This window comes from Pezoporus flaviventris, unplaced genomic scaffold (genome assembly GCF_033815535.1).
Source record: "Pezoporus flaviventris isolate CSIRO_AGI_PZ_B2104156 unplaced genomic scaffold, CSIRO_AGI_Pfla_v1 ptg000001l, whole genome shotgun sequence".
NCBI lineage: Eukaryota > Metazoa > Chordata > Aves > Psittaciformes > Psittacidae > Pezoporus > Pezoporus flaviventris.
Window position 1 is genome coordinate 33,654,613 of NW_026892549.1, and position 21,891 is coordinate 33,676,503.

A 21,891-nucleotide genomic window follows, 5' to 3' on the forward strand; every position below is an offset into this window, starting at 1 on the left:
ATCTTCACAGAGTAAGGCAGAACTCAAAGTAATTTGAATTTTAACATTAATCTCTGCTAATTTAACAATAGAAACTTCACCCAATCATTCTACAAAAAAAGAGTGACTATAGGTTATTAAAATTGCTGTTATTATTAAAATACATTGTTATTAAAATAGTTTTAAGAGCACCAAGTTACCAAGGCACCTAAATCCCAAGGATTTTCAACGAAAAGATAAAGCTAAACAATAGGAATAAAACTTAAAATGCTGTTTAGACAGTGATTTCAAAGAGGGGAAAATGGTGAATTACAGATCTTAGCGTTTCATTAAGCCAATTTTTGTATTGTAGCCTCAGACTACTTTCTTCTTCTCAGCTGAAATATTATCTGAAGGAAAAAAAAGAAAAAAGAAACTCTCAAACTAGCACAAATGAAGTTTTTATAGGTCACATGGGATGCCTGCTGCCATGCACCAGATGTGTGCAGGAAAAAAGAAAGTGGTCAATGTATGATATTAAAAAGCGATGCAGTTTCAAATATTTTAAACATGATGTCAAGTGCATTCAACAGGTCTACAAATGCATTACATTAGCCTAAATTTAGTAGGTGATAATTGAAATCAGAGATCCAGTCGTTCCCACTGACATGTTTCTAAATATTACCCAATAAATTTTTGTCTGTTTCAGGTTCTGTATGACAGCTGGCAGTTGGGAGAGGGGAAATCACCAAGGGGATACGCGCACACGCATGTGCAAAGTTTCTGTATTTAGATGCCAGTATCTTCCCTTTCTAGAATTAATGTAACAGTGACAATACTGCATACAAACACATGCTCCCACAGCTGAATTCTCCAAGCTGAATGTTTTCTGTAGGTTCTACCCAGCATCTTGCAGTAAACACTGGAAATGGCACGGGATGGCATCTTAACTAGCTCAAATGGTATTTCCCACACATGAATTTTCACAATGAAGTTTACTCACTTCTTCTAGAGAGATGAGATCTGTCCTTCCCACTTATCCTCACTGATCATCTCCTAATTTTAGCTAGGAAAGAAAGAATGCCCACCAAAAGTAGAAGATACAGTCTCAGTCCACATCTTTTTTGTTGTTACTGTTGTTATTTTCCTAATTCTATACCTAATTCTATTTAGCCACAAGGGAACAAATATGAGAAAATCCTGATCCCCCTGAAGGTAAAAAAAACAAAAAAATTCTTCCATGTCTACAATGCATCTGTTTTTTTTACTATGCAGAAGCAGTTTATAAAAGTTGGTATGAAGGACTGAAAAATATTTTTGTCATCTATAGTTTATCAACAAGGCCTCTTCACATCTCAGTTTTGCCATTTGTAAAACGGAGACAATGTTGTCTTTCCACTTCTCAAAGGAAACTGAAATTGAGAACACACTATTAAAATTACAGTTGTTCAATTTAGGCACATAAATTTAGTATACAAGCAGCAAACATTTCCTAAATTTCATTTCTTCTATAATTATGTCTAGCAAAATGAATTCCAAAGAACTTTGAAGACTTGTTTGATTTTGTTTTTCAAAGGAGGATTTAATAAGGCAAACCACCTTCTCCCTTAGTATTCTTTTTTAAAGGAAGATCTACCCCTATGCAAAGATTTAAATTAAAAGGAAGCAATATGTTACTCATTCTTAGCTTTTTCGACCCTAAGACACAAAAGACCCATAAAATTACTAGCACCTATTAGAAGTATTTCACTTTGCTGCTAGTCTCAAGAATTAAAACTGCAGTCAACATTAAACACAGACTGTAGTAAACCAGCAAGGAGGCAGCTTGGGTATAAACACAGTTACCAAAGACAAACTTTGAGAGCCCCACATTAGGTGGTGGGGAGGGGAGGGGAAACATCAGTTTGACATTTTTTGTGCTAATTGCTGGAATCAAACTTTTAAAAATAAATCTATAGAAAAAAATACTACATTTATGACTAACGATTCTGCCTGTAGTAAGTACTATCAAAACTGAGAACTTCTAAAATCTACTACATTAACAGCTTTATTTAAAATGCAAAACAGAGTAATTTTAAAACTAAGACTTCTAGTAAATTGTTCTTCAGAAACATCCATCTTGAAACTTCAGTGCAGCCAGTCTCACAGATCAAGAGCTAGTCCTTCACCAGATTTGGTCAACGCAGTCCTCAAAAGCCCTGAAGTCCAGACAAGGTAATTTAGAATCAAGTCACAGGCCATTCTGGAAGGAGGTGGGCACACAGGGAGGGTCCTGCAGCACCTATAGCATATGGTTGTCAAAGATACTGAAGATTTACGTGCTGATCTTTCTTATGACTTTTGATCTAAAATAAAAGCAAAATGGCAGCCTTTCATGACATTTTTATTCTATTCTCCTTCTCCCCCTCCTCCATTAAAATATTTTCCTCCTCTCTTTTTCACTATCTGATATTAAAAAGTCATTTATTGCAATAAAGGGATTTAGTGATTTGGGAGTAACTTTTGCATACTGTACACCCTCTAGATACCCCAGAACTATGTTAATAATTTTCTTCCTATTAATTGTCTCATCAACTCACAGCTGGCTATGCTTTTTATTTCATTATGTTATTCATCAATCTAAAATAGAACTATAACAGAAAAAGAAATTGGAAAGGAGCAATTTCAATATTTCAAAACAGATGCAAATCAACACCAGAGATGCCACACAGCATATTTTTATTGAGACAATTCTATACATGTCTGAAAAATGAACTTGTAATAAACTCATATCCTGTGGAGGTATGTTTTCCCTTCCATCTTATGAGCTAATTATGCCAACACAACATAACGTTTTCCTAAATGCCTTATAAACTGACCCAGTTACTCAGAAAGTATTATTTTTAAATTGATGTGATAGATGCAAACTGGAACGTTCAGATTTCGATTCTGGCACCAATTCCCGGATCCCCTTCCCAAGTAATTTAAGGACTTCCTCCCGATAGTTTTTCATATTCTTTTAACTGACATTTTATCTTTATACAGTATCTCAGCAGAATGAACATGCACTAAAACAATGACAGCCCTTCTTTGGCTGTCATCTCTCATTCTGGTAAAGACAGATGTCTTACACTGGCTTATACCAATAATAGAGCCGACAAAAAACAACAGAGACTACCTGCCTCTGATGTAAAGGCACCAATTCACATTTGTGACACTCATTTGTCAATTAACAGATTTCTTCCATTGTTGACACATGGGACTTAAAAGATGTGGGCTAGAATGTGATGAATTAAAAAAGACAGATGAGTAAGCTATGAGCTGCAAAGTAATACTATAATGTGCTTTAGATAGGAATATCAACTGACACCCCTGACAGGCCATACAAGGTTTTATTTCATTTTGCTCTGTATCTAGGCTTCATACTTTGTCTTCTTTGTTCTCTTTTCATCAAGCTCCTAACATCTCATTCTGACAGCCAGAGACATTTAAGGCACTTTCGTTTCAAATGCAAGTTAGCATACTTGATTTGTCATTAAAATGCAAAACGATTGCCATTGCAGGTAAATGTAGGTATGCTTAAAAGGTTGTATCTGCAAAGTAAAAGCTGAAAATGGTTTCTGGCTGCTTTGCTTAACTCTTTCACCAGCCTCAGAGTTTTTCTAAGGCAAATGTTACTGTGCTCTAGTAGAAGTGTAGCAGCACCTGCAGTTTTAAACAGGGTATATTTTAGTATATTTAAGTAACGTAAAAGCCTGATGTTACAATGTTAAGCAGCACTGAGAAGTACTGTCAAGTTTACACCTGGAGCCTTAGCACTATTTACACACGAGTATGGAACGAGTCTATTATGCATAGCTCTCTGGGGTCAAAGCTCTCTCATACACTCTGCTAGCTAGACACCAATGAGGAAAAAGCAGGGGTTTTGTTTGTTTGTTTGTTTTTCATACACTAGTTGGGGTTGGTTTAGCTGGATTCACCATTGACAGAACAGCAATTTACTTTCTCTGTTCAATGATCACTTAAAAAGACATGAAGGCCTTAAAATAAATAAACAAAGCAAAGGACAAGGAACAGATTTTAAAATACTGCAGAAAAATAGACCTGTACAGGATGGAAAGGAGCAGCATAGAGCTTTCTACATACATGCACAGATGTGAATGTGATCTATAATATGAATCAGGTTATTTCTATTCAACATCTATTCAAAGATCTTAGTTGTGTTCAGCATATAAAATCTGGTGAAAGGAAATACCTACTATTTTCTCCAAGTGGCAAAAAGGGTTGAAGGGTTTCACTCCTCTCACTAACACGCAAAAGCCGCCTTCTTTTTTTTTTGTTCCCCTAAGAATGAGAGCTGTATGGCAATCTGCAGTCAAGAAATCATTCAGAAAATCTGATTTAGTTATGACCTCATACTGCACTAGATAAAAGGTACAGAACCCCAAATATCTGATGCTTCCATGTATACAATGAAGCTTACTGACCAGTTCCAACACTATTGTGCCTCTTTACAAAATAGGAATTATTTATTCACTCCAGGTTATACAATAGACCATGCTGTAAATACAAGTATCAACTTTATAACTACCAGCTACCTTGAAGTGTTTCTAGTGCTACTTTTTTTGCCCACTTCTGCCCACTTCCAGTGCATTTCTGTCTCCACAAAGAAATAAAATGAAGAAAGAAAAAAAAAAGTTCCAGTACCTTAAAGCTAACTTCACCTTTTTAGCTTGGTATCAAATACTGGGGCTAAAGTAACCATGATTTTCATCTGCTGTACTAAAATGCACAAATAAACACTTGCCCATTCACTTTCAGCTCAATACAGACACATCTTCTCTTCCTCCATTGACCAATAAGTAGAAAGTGAGACAAATGATGGTCAAAATAAAATCTACAGTAACACATTAGTCTCCTTAACTTCAGAAACTTCTTTTCTGTTGCTCAGTAATTTAAATGCAGGTGAAGCTCTTGTTTCAAACCACCTGTGGTTGCAGTGACAGGAGTCTGTAATTTGGTGGCATAGTAGTGGCCCACATTAAATGGGGTGAGATAGATTCTCATTAGAGATATGTCCACATTTCAAAAGCCCTATTATTAGTGTTAGTAACAAACCATTTGTTGATATGACTTATTTAAAGGAAGCCAAATAATTAACAGTGAAAGAAATTGAACTACACTCTGGCATTTCTCACTTAGGCTGGACGACAATTTACTAATTGTGCACCTGGTAGAACTGGAACCAATACTGTATAGGAACAGCTGAGCTAGCTAATGCCCAGCTCCTGATTACAAGCAATACAGTGAACAAAAGCGAGAGCATTTGCAAGAAAGCAAAAACCTCATCTTGCACCTGCACCCAAATCTCTCATCAGCACCTTTAGCAGCCTTCTGTGGATTTAAGGAGCTGGAAGCAGTGGGAAGAAAGGAGGGTACAGAATGAGAGAAGAAAGGAAACTGGACACATACACAGCCTCTCACTTAGTTGGCTAGTTTCTATTTCTTAGAAAAAACAGTATTTGACAATTTTTTCCCAAAGCCAGTCCAACATAATCACGTTCACACATGACTTTCTGTGCTATTCCAAAGTACTCCACTGTCCAAGACAGAGCGTATATTAAATGCAAGATAATAGGTAGAAAAAGAAAGCATTCAGATCCTTGAGTGGCTGTAATTTTAATATCCACACACTGGACTGTCAAATTATCTTAACATAACTGTGTTGGAAGCAGAGTTTTCTGAATATTCAATACACTGTTATTCCCTGGCACGTCTACAACACCTTTCCCTCAGACTGTAAGTGCTTTAAAATAAGTAGTACACTTTATCACTTATGTAACTAGGTCAGGTTTTCATCTTTCCTCTACTGCTAAAAGGTCTTTAAAGTCCTAGGAGTCTAAAATGCAGCATCCTCATCCAGTGTTTATGTGGCCTTGCAGAATTAAAGTAAAGTAAGTCTTGGACCCGTAACATTTAAAATGGTTCAAGGACAATTGTGCAGCATTTCCTTGTGCTTTAAGAGATTTTACACTCAAGAGATGGAATAATTTTAGCATTTTGTAAAAATGAATGAGACCAAACATAGATGAACAGAAACGTTAAACCACTGTAGAAGAAATGAAAGTTCACTAGTCATATCCTGGTCATTAAAAGCTTCTCTGTTGCTCCAAGTATGTAACTGGATGCTCCCAAAAACCTAAGGATTTAAAATTACAATATACTTGTCTTGAAATCATGAAAAGAAGAAGAGATTAAAAAAATACTCATGATGAATAACTATCTAAACTAATTACTAAAGCAGTCATTAAGTCACCACAAGTGCCTCTTCCAAATAATACATATGCTAACTTTGATCTTCAAATTAATTGTTGGAAACAATGACTTTACTAAAAATGAACATAGGTAATAGGTAGCTTTTCTGTTAAATTCATAAAATTAGTTCCCTGTCAGCATGTCTGATCACAGATTAACATTCTAAGGGAAAGACAGCTCATGTTTCTGAATGTAATTTACAAACATTGAGCACTATGCTGTCTTTCCATTGGGCATATTCACAAGGAACAAATGGCAGTAGTTGGCCCAACTGCCAAATGGGAAATGCAGAGCTAGCTCATAAAGCATGAGCCACATTTTCAACATCACTAACTATATTTTAACTATATATATTCCTCATATTTCAATATCTATCAAATCAAGCATTGAAAAATGATACTTAATGCAAATTCAAAACTTAAGGACTGAACGTACTCAAAATGGTTGCATTAGTCCAATGCATTATATAAAAATGAACTACCTGACAGAATGGAGCTAATAAGCTTCATGCTAAAAAAAACAAAAAAAAAAAAAAATCCCTCCCAAAAAAAAACCCACAGCCTTTTATGTTCGTTAGTTTTACAAAAAAAAAAAATTGTTTGGAGTTGACAAGTAGTAAGTCTTGCACTGTCACTCCAATCTTTGGTACAACAATACTGACAGAGCAAGAGCCTGACTTCACCAAGCCCAAACACAGGGAGTTGGCATCTATGCCAAACAGCTCATAACCTGCAGTGTCCATCACTCACCACTGGACTGACAACACATTAAATGCCAGTAAACTACTTCAACAACAGCATCCCATGCACACTATGCTTTCTATGAAAATATTAACTGGAGGTGTGCACATGTTCAAGTACTACTATCTACCAATACAGCTCATATACCACAGGAAAAACAACAGACTTAAGTACCTGAAGAGAAGCTATTCAAATCTGGTCCAATCTGTAAGACTTTATCCACTCCCCTGAGTTTTGGATGGATTACAAACTACTCTCTAACATTAGATATTTTACATCTCTTAATTATGTTCTTCTAAAAGTGATTTCTACAGTCTTTCACCATAGCAAGGGTTCCTACAAACATGAGCAGTAAGATGGCTCTAAAAATGAACAAACTCTTATGGCTGTATTATGCAAAGAATGTTCACTGCTACCACTTATAGACTTGGTGGACAAATAAAGTTAAAAATTGACAAAAAATTATAAAGAAAGGAAATGATCTTCCAACTCACTCAGGCAAGCATGGTGAAAAAGAAAGACTAGGAAAAAAACAAAACAAAACCAGAAATAAAAATCTTGCAGCTTCACATAACTGCCAGCATCAGCTCATGGGTAAAGCTCGCAACCGAGCTATAACACTGCATTAACTATGACCTTAAAGACAATATAATTATTGTATAGCATGTCTGGTTTGACATGCTGGCTCCTGAGCCTGAGAAAAATGCATGGCCCTTTTGCACTTCTATGCTACTCATTCTTCACACTTGCATGAGCTAAGGCTTTGGGGATTGTCTTTTTAAATTGAGAAATCACCTCAAAGATAATTTATGTAAAGATGGTTTACGTAAAATGGAGGATCTCAAAAATGGCACAAACCATGCAAAACAGCACGTAAAAAACAAGCAATGCATGAATAGAAGCTTTACAGGGATTTTACTTGCAAAATGCCAGCTAGTTATTTGTACCATAACCACTCAGCAGGTTTGTTGAATATGGAGGATAGAGATTCTTCTTACTCAGTAACTGGTAAGCAAAACTAGTTAAGTACTTTACATCTGCAACCAGATGCTGGGAATCTTGTGTACGGCATTAGGGAGAAAAGACACCTTTCAGCAAAACAGAGAGGAAAAGAAATAGACAATAGATCCAGGCTTAATGCAGGTTCTTCCCTCCAGTCAAGCTCCTTGTCATCAGACAACAGCTATTCCTGCAGTCCTTCGCTCTTGTTTCACAACAGCAGTGATGAAGAAATACTGTTTTAGAGTAAGAGAGATTAAGGAAGTCAGAAATAGGAATAGTCCATCTGATTACTACACTTACTTCATCACACCCTTCTCTTTAGCCCCCAGTACTCTTTTTAAAGAAGTGGCTCTCAGTCTTAAAACCCAGATAACCATGGACTATGCAGGAAAAGTCACCGAGAGTGTTTGTAATCTATTGATATTCTTTGAAAACTAAAACAAGCACATTGAACTATTTCTCCTCCAAATGTCAATACTTTCCATTGATTGTGGTAGTCTTTCATTTATTAACTGATTTTCTCTCAATATGACAGAGATTTCTGTTATTCAGAACAGAATTCAAAATAAAAATAATTTTTGTTTACGATACAGTTCTCACAAGAGGAGCTGGCTTGACTGCACCAGTGAATTAAGCCCTCCAGGTACCCAGAGAACAAGTGCAGATTGTGCAGATTTAGCCTCCAACATCACTCCATTTAGCATCCAATGTCACTCCAAAAACCAACTTCCATCTCACAGAAGAAACCAGATCAAGAGAAAGCAGCTCACTTCCCGCTCAAACAGAAATAAAATAATGTGATGCAAACACCAGTTCACTGGGAAAAGCTCCATCTCAGTCAAGAAGTCTTTATCAACAGCCTTCAGTCAATGGATGCTTAGTATGACATTCAATCTCTATTCAAGTCCAAGGAGTCTGTTACTCACCTTTGTCCAGGAGTACAGATTTCACCTTTACTCATGACCGTAACAGCCCCTTAGACAGATGTCACAAAACAACAACTTTCATCATCCATCACAGCAATATTCATTAGTTATATTTAAGGATGTAACACTTCAAGCTCACAACCTTACTGTACTTCACGTTAAATTGTTCAGTATGTTTAACATTTTTACCAGACTTAACAGCTCTAGTAACCCCCCAAGACTTCTCAACTATACAATATGAACACACACTGATCCCCAGGTCCCAAGCCATTTTGTTCAGGTACAAGCTTTTGCCCAATTCTGCAACGTCATACATTCTAAAGAAAACTCCTTCCACAGTATTAAGCCTTCTTGAGAAAAGCAGAACAGAAAACAATCTTATGTTCTGATCTGTCAGATACAGTAAATCAATGGATAATGGCTAGCATTGGAGGTCAGAGGTATATATACTACAGTGTTTTCACAGTCCGTTAGTGACTATGTGGCCATAAAAAGTCAAGCAAGGATCAATGGACAAAAAGAGAGGCTGAGGGGACTAAAGAAGACAACAACCACCAGTATGAGATTGAAATACAATTTCTACTCTAAGTTTTTCCTTACGTATTACTGAGCTTGGAAAAATAATTTACACAAAAAAAAAAAAAAAAAAAAAAAACAGCTTTCATCCTTGGCATAGCATGCTCAAACCAGTGATATATTTAAATACATTTCATAAGCCATTAATCTGACATTCTTAAAATCAGTCATTCACTTGTCCCTTCGTATCAACAATAAACCAGTGACCACAAATAAGACATACCAGGAAAATACACAAGTCACAAAAAACATACACAATATAGTACTTTGTAAAGGCAAATATTCTGTAATCACATTTAAAGGTGACAAAATAATGGAACACTTGCATGGCTACTATATGCAAGACAAGGTATATCTCAGTAACATTTTTTAAGATTATTCAAAGTTTTCAAAGGGAGAAAAGGTTTTCTTTATACATTACCCAGATCATACCTGGTTCCTGTTGAAATGACACTTTTCAAAAAGGGGAGGAAGCATGGAAGGAGGGAAAAGAAGGGGAAGAAGAGAGCAAAGAGTAGATTTAGTTTTGATTGCCTATCAACTCTCAAAAGTAGAATTAATATTTGAAGTCTCAAATCCTTTTTGTTACCGGTGATACTCTTCCTTCCATTTTTACAGTAGACATACACTTACAAAGATTTACTTACTCCCTAGGTATTACCATGTAGAAAGTGAACCCATCATCACACTTGTCTTCAGTCCATCCAGTAGGGTAAGACTATTTCATAGTTATTGTAATAGAATGACAATTATGTATAAAATAGTCCACAGTGATTAATAAACATGTAAAACTTCATCTGACAGACCACCACATCTGTGAATTTTAAATTTAAATGATTCCTTGTATATAAATATTTCATTTAGCAAATTGATTTCCAACTGAATTGCTTCTAAAGAATGACCACTCATAGCAGTGTTAGTGTACATTTATTTTCAGACATTCTTTGCATTTCAACATTACTTAAAAAACCAGCATCTTGCACTTACTGTAGGACATCGCTTACAGGAAAACTTTAAATACCCACCTCAAACTACAAAACTACTAATTTGAACTTGCTACGTTACTGCAATAGTAGGAGAAAAAAATTTCAAGAATTTATACATTTCAGATTTCTTACTGATAGAAAACAGTATCTCTTCGGTGAAGCCTCTAAATACATCTCCATTTACCTGGAGTGACCTATTTCAAGTGCAAAATTTACAAACATTTGTAAACCACTGTTTTCTTAGAGCAAGAAAAAAATCTCAGCTCCTACTAAGCATCTTTCTTTAAAAAAAAAAAAGCAATACAAAATCTTCAATACTTAAACATATTAATTCCCTTTTCACATAGTAAACTGTGGTCATGCTTGAAAAAAAAAAAAAAAAACAAAAAACAAGGAGAGTGAAATAGATTAACTGCATAGCTCCAATACACTTATTTCAGACAACATACTATAAATCATCTTGAAACAAAACAGGCAATTATAATGTGCACAAATGTTATGATACTATGCATCTCTGCTGGTCCAGTGATTCTAAATTATTGAAACTGATGGCTGAACAAGGGCATATTGTTTCAACACACTTGGATTACTTGAACAATTTGAATTCTTTAGCTTTGCAGATCTCCCTTATGTCAATAAGCAGATAGATAAATGTCTCTTAGGTAATTCAGGCCACATCTAAGGGGATTAAAATATATGACCAAAATTTCTGTAGCAAGGTGTTCTGTTTGTAAAGAATCATGACTCTTTTTTTTTCCTTTACTCCTTCAATACTTTAAGTAGCATCTAAAATTAAAGCAGGTACACATATTTTCCTTCAAAGCATTCAGTGAGGACAGATCAGCAGCTCCTTTCTCCTTCTAACCACTACCCCATATTTCAATCCTCTTCACCTCAGTGTAAAAGAAACAGGAGTAAGAGCCATAAGACAGAATCATTTCAAAACACAATCAGCTATTTGTAAACCATGCTCTTTCTCCTGCAGAAAATCTCCAACTGCTAGTTGCAAGAAAAAGCAGCAAGTAAGGTAAATCAATTAGCTTGCTAATTTCTCACCCTCATTTATTTAGCTCTGCACTGTATTTGTCGTAATTGACTATAATTATGTTAATTACTAACTCCAGCATAATTACTATATTTATTGTCATTGAGCACACTATGTACCCAAAGCAAAGCTGGCATTTGTCGGGCATCAAAAAAATAAATAAATAAAACCACATAACTGTCGGGAGGGGTTTCTCTGAAAACTGGCTGATATACCTTCAGCAAATGAAAGGGCGAAAGAGATTTCATGCAATGCTAGTTTGAAAGCATCGGTTCATTAAGGATATTAATTTTCTGATAACTACATATTTAAGCATGACACACTGGAGCAGTATCTACAGGATTTAGCAATTATTAATGCGTGACAGTTTCAAATGCTAAGTGAATCAATTAAACAGCAGCATTCACAATTTGAGAAGAGATAACTGCTTCATAACTGCCTAAGACTACAATTTTCACATGACAAAAAAGGGCCATTCAGGCTCCTTCAAAACCTGACAGGTCAAGAAAGAAGTTTGAAACAAAAGCACCTTATAACCATCATCTCTCCTCTTTACTTGTCAGATCAACTTTGCTAGTGTCTCCGCTGAAATGGCATCACCATGCCAGCTGCCACAAGGTGATTTTTCATGTCTTGTCAAAGAAATCTTTTATTCTATTTGCTCTGCATTAACATGTTACATTTATTGATCAAGCCCTTTCTGCAGCCACAGCAGGGCACTGTGCTCTTATGCCTAAGGGGGCTTTGATGTCCTGGTGACATTCTAGACCGAATAATGCACATACTAAATGGATTTAATGCAGAAATGTGTTTGTGCATGACAGCCACATTAATAACAGCCCCTCACACTGATAAATATGCAACTGCTACGATTAAGAGTTACCCAATTATGGTGAAAATATTTTTCTACCTTATAAATAAAACCATCAAAAAGTTTTAACAATAGTGCATTTTCTTCAACATTTTAAAACGTTATAAAGATCAATCGAAAGGCTTTTAAAAAATATGTCATGCTTTGTTTTGAATTCTGGCTTTTATTTCCATCTCCCTTTTGTTGTTCATCTTCCTGTTCTTATTGCTGCATGCACTAGGAAGGTGGCAAGAAAATAAAATAAAAAGGCCTCTCTTTCACATACTCAAGCACAAAGAAGAACATGCCCTGTAAAACTGAAGACCAGTTTCAAGCTGCCAGTTGCATATTCCCCCAGGCAAGAAAACAGTAGGCAGAAGGGAAATACAAACAATCTCTAGTCTACAGAGAGGATACTACAAAGCCTCAGCCTCACAAAAATCATGGAGAATCATTCCAGACTAGGATTAAAGTTCAACGGGATGTTTTCATGTATACTCCCTCTTAAGGGGACGGTGGAAAATATGCACAAGCACACACTGTGCAAATTATTCATGCCTCTAGCAGAAATAATCTGCACCCTAGAGAGAGGGAAGAGATATTTGTATCTCCATGAGCGCGATTATTGGATTAATCCTTCCTCATTGGCCAAGATTAAAGAGTCACTCTCCCTTTCCCTTCATAGCTTAGATCCAGAAGAAATCTCTGTGAGAAAAACAAAAACAACTCGCATGTTTAAAACTACTGAGGGCAAAATCAGAAGATAGACTTCTCTGTGAATCAAACTGTAGATATTTATAAAAGCATAGCGCCTATTTGTACAAAACCACTGACATCTGTTATTCAAGCACTGGAGTGCATTTAGCCTTTAATGTGAAAGAAGAAATTTGGCACAAAGAAAGTTACTAGGACAAATAAAAGAACCTTTAAATAGGTGGGTTTTTCTCTCCACAAGGCAGCAAGATGCATTCAAAAAAAAAAAAAAAAAAAATCTTTGGTTCTTCATACAAATCTCTACTCCCTACCTACATTACATCCTTCCTATTTACTTATTCCTTTCTTTCCTTCACCAGTGATGATTATTTACCTTTGTTCTTTCAGCAAAGTCTCCCATAACCCTAACACTGCCCCATCAGTGACTTTCTTTCCCATACTCTACTCTTTCACTACGTGGGAACCAGGGAATGTTTTCCACATGTTATGAAACAAAATAGTGGCCTTTACAGCACTCTATTATTAGAAAAGGCTATCAAATACAGTTGCCACGAGAGACTCGGGAGCAGATTTCCAAATCAAAACATCTCTGCTCCTGAAACACGCCTTACTGAAAAGACTCGGTGTAAATAACTCATTTCTAAAATAGCTGAAAAGCACTACCAGTATCAAATCGAAAAAGCTGTTACAACTCAGTCCATTTTATGATGGCCACACCAATAACGCTGCAGAATCAAAGTATATTCTACACTGGAAGGGGCATCTAAAGGTCATCTAACCAAACCCCTGCTCAGAGCAGGGTGACTTCAAAATTAGATTAGGTTGTTTGGGGTTTTGTCCACTTGTGCTTTGAGTATCACCCACCAGGATGGAGATTCCACAACTGACAAGAATTTGGCTCTATCTTCTTCACAACACACAGGGGAAGAAACTCCTTCATTTGTACAAAATAACAAACTGAATTTCCCAGAAAAACACAATGGCATCTCTTTAAAAGTCTGATTAAGGGACAAGCTTGGCAAAAGTTGGTTGCATGCAAATCACAAAATACAGCATGTTTGACTAATTCTTTCCTACTTTACTAACAGCATCAGCCCGTCTTTCCACACTTTTTCGAGCGTATCTGGACAAGCCTCTAAACATACAGAGGCTTGTTTAAAAATGGAAAGCCTTAAATGGCAAAATAACTTACCTGGCTCTATTCTGACTTTTGAAACGAAGTTACCTATATTACGATGGTATCAAAATCAGTATGATTCACTGGAGCAATTGTTCAACCAAGTATTACATTATATCAGTTGCATAAGAAAGTTTTCTGACATCTGTATCGTGCAGTACAAATACGTCTTTCTGATAAGGGTCTCTTATGTGGATAAGCATGTGTGTATGAGCACAGTAAAGGCTGCAAGTCTACAACCGCACATGACTTCTGGTTCAGAAAGGACACCACTGTCAGTTTGCTGCCAAATGACCCCAAAGCTGAACACGTTACTACAACAAAGATCTCGCTTTTCTCCAAGCAACTGTACCCATGATAGCAATATCAAATAACATGACTGCAAATACAAAAACAAACAAAAAAAAAAATTCTTTCTATGCTCAATTTCTTAAATTCTTAATGTAATTGTTATATGGTCAGAAATTCAATTGGCACTTTTTTTACATAACAGAATTTATTGCCTGCTACAGAAGGATAACTCCTTCCCAAAATACACTCAGCAGTAGAGAACAGGACACAGACACCCTATTATATGCAAAACAACTTTAAAAATGGTTGGTAAGCACCTATTTACTGCCTAAAGCTGAGAGGGGGCAACTGTTGAGTATTTAAGCGTTTCTCTGGCTTAAATACAGGCTAAAAAATTAGTGACCACTGAAATATTTTTTTCTTATAAAAGAACTCACACTCACATTAAATAATGAATCATATTATAATGAAAACTAACATGTTTACTGCATATAACTACTGTGCCAGCAAAGCACAATATTCTCTTTATCTTTCTCTATATTTTGATCACCCTTGGTCTTCTTCACTCAACTTATGCCTTTACTAACACATACCAGGTTTTTCTAGAAAACCAAACTCCTTCTTAAAGACATTAAAGTGTAGGCATTTAAGAGTAGACACTAAGTTCCCCCACTGAAGACAGCATACTAAACTTTTAAAATTAAACATTCACTGATGAAAATCATAAACCTCATCACTGTACTAAAGCACTGTCAGATTTTTTAAGCAATAATATTTGCTTAAAGAAAATGACAATGATCCTACTGTTTACACTTGCTTCAACAGCTGCCCAAGACACCACTTCTATACTCATATTCATTTAAGGCTATGACATTTATTCTAGATCTGTCTATATAATATGCATTGTTCATACATAAGTGCAGACCAGTCTGAACAGCTACTGTATAATAAATGCTTCATTCTCAGTTTCTGTATGTTTAGTATATCACAGCTCAAATTAAAAACCCACCATTACTGCTCTCATTATATTTAGTATTAGCTTTCCTAAGTTAAAAAAGAAAAATAAACACAAAACAACAACAAAACTCCCTCCCCAAATCTGTTTTTTGGCCTTAGAATGCTTTTTAAACAACAAGCTATCCTACATCAAAAGTTGACTGCAGTTACTCCAAAAACTAGCACCTTCTCTCTTCACAAGGATTAAATGAAAAAGGATATTGTAATAACTAATGGGAATACTACAGCATTCTTAATCCATATACTAAAATAATGAAAATAAATTCTAACTGCACTTAGGACTTAACTACACAAAAATAAAATCATACCACAACAACAAAAACACATCATCTGGGGAAAGACTATTACAAATCTCTGGTTATTTATGGTAATAACCAGAGATCTACAAATAAAAAGAAGGGAGTGAAGCACACACTTACTTGTATTTTGTTTAAGAACAAATCACTTTTGATCCCATTCTTCACTTCTTCGGGTAATGATGCTTATTTTCCATTTTGAGCAGACAATAAACCATAGGCTCCTCACCGGACATTTATGTTAACATGAGAAAATTCCAGACTCACCTGGTTATTTGTGTCCCAAATGCACAAGAAAAGGAAACAAACATTGACTATAAAACAGGGTTGCCCACTTGTCAACTACTAAATGTATGAAACATACATGTATGCTTCTACTTTGAATTTTTAAATAAATAAATAAATAAATGCATATTCTGCATTTGGAGTTGGTGTCCCATACTGCACTTGGAAATCTATATATTGCCACATACCTTAACAAGTTGAAGCTAAGATCTAGCCTTTTTGCCATATGTCCATATTTTCTTCCTAGGAATTCTGGAATTTCTTCACAGTCTTGACTAATATAGGACACCTGAGAATTGGAAGTAAAAAGAAAACACAAGTGGATTATTTAGTTCTTTGTCCAGATTCTGTCTCATTGAGACAATGACAACACACAGTATTGTAAATATTCATTACAACTTTAAGCCACATCAGTTTTATTGCTATAGAACCTATCACAATTTCCCTTTGCTACAATCATCTGTGTTACAACTAAAACACTAAACTTGTTCTATTCTCTCTGCTGTGTTGTCATAGAAGTCTTTGGCGTGATTTCTTCAAAGAATGCCCACAAAGCCGAATTCAATACATCTATATCGGTTCATCCTCCCAATGTTCAAAATCTCAGCACAAATACTGACATTTCAGATTTTGTGCTAAAGAATTCTTAGTTGCCCTTACATGGCACCTTGCTAGTTAAGTAGATTTCAACACTGTGTTAGACCACTATTTGCAAGATATTATTACTATCTAAATATTTAATACACAGTCAAATCCAAGACCACATCCCATTGGTCTAAAAGATGTCAGTTGAAAAATATACAAAAAAAAAAAATCAAACGTATTTTTGATAGTATTTCAATTTCTGTTAAAATAGAGACTCCTCTGCACAACAGACTGACAATATGTACTTTTGCAAGTCATCCCACTCTTACACTCTAAAAATTACTGCAATCTGATAATACTATATCGCATCCCATTTAATTCATTTTGTTCAATAACTTCAACAGATAAAGCTGACAACAGTGAAATAATTTTTATGAGCAGAAAACAGGTAGCTTGAAGCTCAGTTTAACAACTTCTTCCCTTTGTTAATAAATTCTTGCAATAAATTCTGCTACAAAACAGACACGACTTTAACAAATAAGGACAAAGTGGAAAAAGTGAGTAGTCTGGGCAGTTGACATCCTAATGGTTTGGACATAACAAACTGGTTTGCAGAATTTATTGAAATAAATATGGGGGGAGGGTTCCTCCAGTTTTCATCCAAGACACCTACGATGCACTTCATGACACACATGCAGGTATGCATACAAGAATCTCTTCATTCTCCACTGAATGACAGGTTTCTTTAATGCTTGCAAATCCTTGGAAAGACACCACATAAACAGAAGAATAATACTTTAGATTATGCTTTTAGTTCAATGTAACACGTTGAAATACAAATTACTATAATGTGATGCCTGTTAACACCATGAGTGCAAGACCATCTTGAGCAACTAGAAACTCAGCAAGAGAACAGATCACTACCTAGCTTTCACACAGGCAGGAGTGATGGAGAAGGAGCAAGAGACTGACTTGCATTCACACTGTTTCAGAAACTTACCTGGCCATAAATGTTCTAGCTCCACAAGAAGTGAGGTTGAAGAAAAAAAAAAGCTCATATAAATGTGTTTTAAAGCACACAGAGGCAAAATAAAGAAAATGTTCAAAAGCCTTTGAACTGCTACAATATACAAATATATTTGCACATCTGGTACAAACACATTATTCACAGGCATATTTGCAGACGAAATATCATTGACATGACCTTTTAATGCTGAGGCCTCGTAAAAGGAATTTTACTTCCACAAAGTCCACTGCAGCACACTAACAGTACAAGCACCTTTTTAAATTTAAAACAAAGAGATTTACTTTTACACAAAATACACCAAGTGCATTCAACTTCAGATCTCTACAATCCACATACATGAAATTGCTTCAGATACACAATAACTCTCTTTACTGGCAGCGACTGACAGCAGTGCAATACACAATTAGCTTTTTTGAACAAGTTTTTAAGAGTCATTTCCCCACTCTTCTATTTAATCCTTCATCAATCTGATATAAAACAAGACTTCAATGGTACAGAAGAATAACATTTCTTCATTTTTATTCTTTCAGTTTAAAATAACTTACACAGAACATTAATAAAATGTACATAATTCAGTATTCTTCCTTTTGCCTCCATCTCAAATACCCTCAGAATGAGTATGAGCTTTCAAGTATATATCCAGAGATGTCATCATTGAGAAATGAGAGCAAGAATGCTTTTCCCAAGACTTCTTGGCTCTTTGGGTGCCAGGCACATCAGTAACAGTCATTTCTTAGATTTTTCTATACCAGTCATAGAACATCACACGGGATTAAAAAATGGATGCAGGTGCTTCCATTACCTAATTCTCCAACTCTAATCTGTGACAGGTTGGTCACAGTCAATCATTATGGGTGCCCTGCTCAATATCCCACCAAAATGTTCAGAGAGTTTCCCACAAAACCCAGCATCAGGCTATGGATGTCTCAGACATTCTTGCAGACTCTTGAACACACTGTATGTAATTCAGGAAAAAAAAACAAGTTTCTACAAAGTATTTAAAATATAAAGTTAACCACTCAATAGCAGTTGCACTTCTCTTTTGCTTTAATTTCAGAGGATATTACCATGCAAACTCTGCAATCATTTTATAATGATATATAACATAATTTTAGTAACCCATAAAGTAAGATCTTTATTAAAGAACATCACCAAAAAGGACATGTAGGAACTCTCAATATTGCATAATCCCTTCCACTGAAGGGAATTACATCTGGAGAATATTTCCAGTCAGTTGAGCATTACATTTTACTATATGCTGTTAGAAGATTGTATTTTAGTCACAAAGCCAAATTAAGAGGTCAAGGCACAGTGGTGGGAAGAAGGCAGCGTGCTATGCAGTGACACAGTATCCTGCAGCAACTGCAAATTTAGCCAATCCCCTCCATATCACACACACATTTACCTGAATTCCACATAGAAATAGTGACCAGATTAAATAAGCAGTTAGATAGGCAGCACCCTGCTTTAATAACAAACCGTTTTTAAAAAGAAAACAAGATTAATTAATTATTGGGGGGGGGGGGGGGGAGGAGGAGGGAATATTTTGCTAGTTGTAGCCACAGCTTCAGCAGTAATTACATCAAATTTTAGGCAGAAACTTTTTCAGTAGCCAAATAAGGATCTTGGTAAAGGCCACCAGGATTTGTTTTGCTTCTCAACTTCTCTCTTCAGTCAAAACGAAACGGACAGTGTTTACTTTCAGCAGAAACAACACATAACATATTTCAGTCTTTCAGTCGATTCCTGCAGCCTACTCAAGCCTGAGAGCGGCAGAGCCCTAAATCAACCGGAGTACGACAGGCTCCCCGGCCTACCGACCCCTACGTCGAACTCCGCCGGTAGCTGAGATGTCGCACGGCAGCGAGCTGTTACAGCCAAGCCTCAGGAACACTCCTGTTGCACTTGAGCTGGCCACGGGAGGAGAAGCGGCAGAGCAGTAACACCGTCCACAAGTACCCGGGTGCTCCGCTACCTCTCCGTTACGACAAAGCACGGCCACGCACCCCCACTCACACCCTCCCACCCCGTGCCGCTCTGAGCACACCCCCGGGGGCCGCTCCGCCCTCTTCCCCCTCCGCACCGCCCCCCGGCGCTGTCGGGGTCAGAGACGGCTCCTCACGTCGTTCCCTTCGGCGGCCTCGGGTCTGCGTGCTCGCGAGAGAGGCGATACCTGAGCAGCGCGCGCGGGAAAGTAAAACTTCCCTGCCCCGTGCGAACCCGCTGCCCCCCACCCCGCAGAAGCCTCCTCCAGCACCGGCCAACCGGCGGGAAGTTGGGTCAGCCGGTACCCGTGCCGGCGGCGGGCCGCCCAGGCGAGGCGGGCTGCCCCGGGCAGGTGGGACCGCCGTGGCCCGGGGCCCTGCGCTCCGCGGGACGCAGACACTTACTTGGGCTCCGCTCACCACGACCCCTGCCATGGCTGCGAGGGGGACGCGCCGGGGCTTCCGCGGGCTCGGGGCCGGGCCGGGGCCGCTTCCTCACAGCAGTCAGCTGACGCGGGCGGAAGCGCGGCCGGGCCGCGGGCGGGGTGGCGGCAGCGCGAGGTTCCCGCCGCCACCTGCGGCTGGGCTGAGCGCGCCCCCACCGGACCCGCATCCGGACCCGGCAGCCCCGCAGGGGTCCGGCGGCCGCCTCCGTGGTCGGGCTGAGGCCCAGCCGGCTGCGGCTGGACCGATGAGCTCCACTTGATGGTAGCGACAAGCGAGGGCACGAGCCTGGCGTGGCTCCAGGCCTGGGCATCCCTGTCCTGCGGCCGCTCCCGGCCTCCTGCGACTCCTTACCCAGAGTGGAATTCCAACCCCCACCTATCCGACTGCCGCCTGTCAGCACTAGGCTGGAACCCAGCCTTGGATTGTAATGGTGGTGGAATAGGCACCGGGAAGAAGGGACAGAAACAGCAGATAGATGTGACAGAGGCATTGGGGCTTGAATTTCTTTCCCCATAAGGAGCTACATGACTTGGAGGGTCACCTACACCGGCTTTCACCTACTGCCCCTTAATTCATGGCATAAACCGTAGCTTACTGTTGAAGAGATGTATGTCACAGGTAAAGCAACACTTGCAGAAATCATCCCATGCTAGCTACACAAGAGGTCCATATCCCTAGAGCATTATCTTTTGTCTATAGAACGTAGAGTAATTTCTGTGGAAAACAGAAATACCTTTGGAATTATTAGAAATACCTGCCAAACAAGTCCTTCCAGAGCATAAGAATTTACTAATTAAAATAATAGTGTGATGGTAGGTTATCACTGGTTAAGCACAGTGGGAAAATTAAAGATTTTCAGTGAGAATTCTCTGTGAGACTTTTAAAGATACTTAGGTTTCCCAAGCTTGGATCCTAAATCCTATTAGTCATCTACCTACCTCTTCAGCTGCCTAAGCACCTTTAAAATCCGACAACTCTTTCCCGTTTATTGCTACTATAGCATAACTCACTTTTTGCTGAAAGCAGAGGCACATGCTGTGAGGGGAAATAAGTTTCAGGAGGATATGTATTCTACACTGCAAACCACTTTCTACAGTTTATTCAGCAACACAGCAGAAACTAATACCGTACTTGCCACTCTGCCTCTTAATATCAGCAGAATAAATTCTTGATGTATGTGGCACTGCACCTCTAGAGCCATTGCTCCTCTGACTGCTGGACAGGAAACAGCAAATAGCCAAGGAGAAAAAGTGCCACTTTTTCCTCCCTGTTATTTTAAGGTATTGTGTTAGAAATGGGCCAACATGTAGAAAAATCCAAACTCAGTCAATGAACAAATCACTGCATTGCTTTGCATGGATTCAATTTTCCTTGTATCATGTAAGAGCGAAGAATCAAAACCTTCATCCACAGCAAATGAGCTGATCTTACACTGATGAATAAAAGTTCTATTTCTCTAAGTAAGAGTTTTCCATCAAGGCAAATTTGCTAGTTCAGGTCATCATTCAGCATGCTTTAAACAATCAGTACCTTTACTTATTTATTAGGTTATATAGCAAATGACGTATGCCAAGGAAAACAAGTAGCATGCAAACTGTAAATTTAAACAAAGCAATGCATTCTCCTCATTCTGTAATCTATCTTTTTATCTCTCCTTTGGTTACAAGCATGAGGTTCCCATACGAACAAG

The 21,891-nt window shown here is 37.8% G+C and overlaps 1 protein-coding gene across 1 annotated transcript in view; it reads right to left on the reverse strand.

Annotated features, from left to right (window-relative positions):
- Positions 1-21,891, reverse strand: part of LRMDA (leucine rich melanocyte differentiation associated) — a 716,652-nt gene that overhangs the window by 662,527 nt on the left and 32,234 nt on the right. The window contains exons 2-3 of the mRNA XM_061450997.1: positions 20,160-20,244; positions 16,346-16,446 (exon numbers count right to left, since the gene is read on the reverse strand). Of these exons, the coding sequence (XP_061306981.1) occupies positions 16,346-16,446; positions 20,160-20,189 (131 nt within the window). The 5' untranslated portion in view covers positions 20,190-20,244. The remainder of the gene's footprint in view (positions 1-16,345; positions 16,447-20,159; positions 20,245-21,891) is intronic.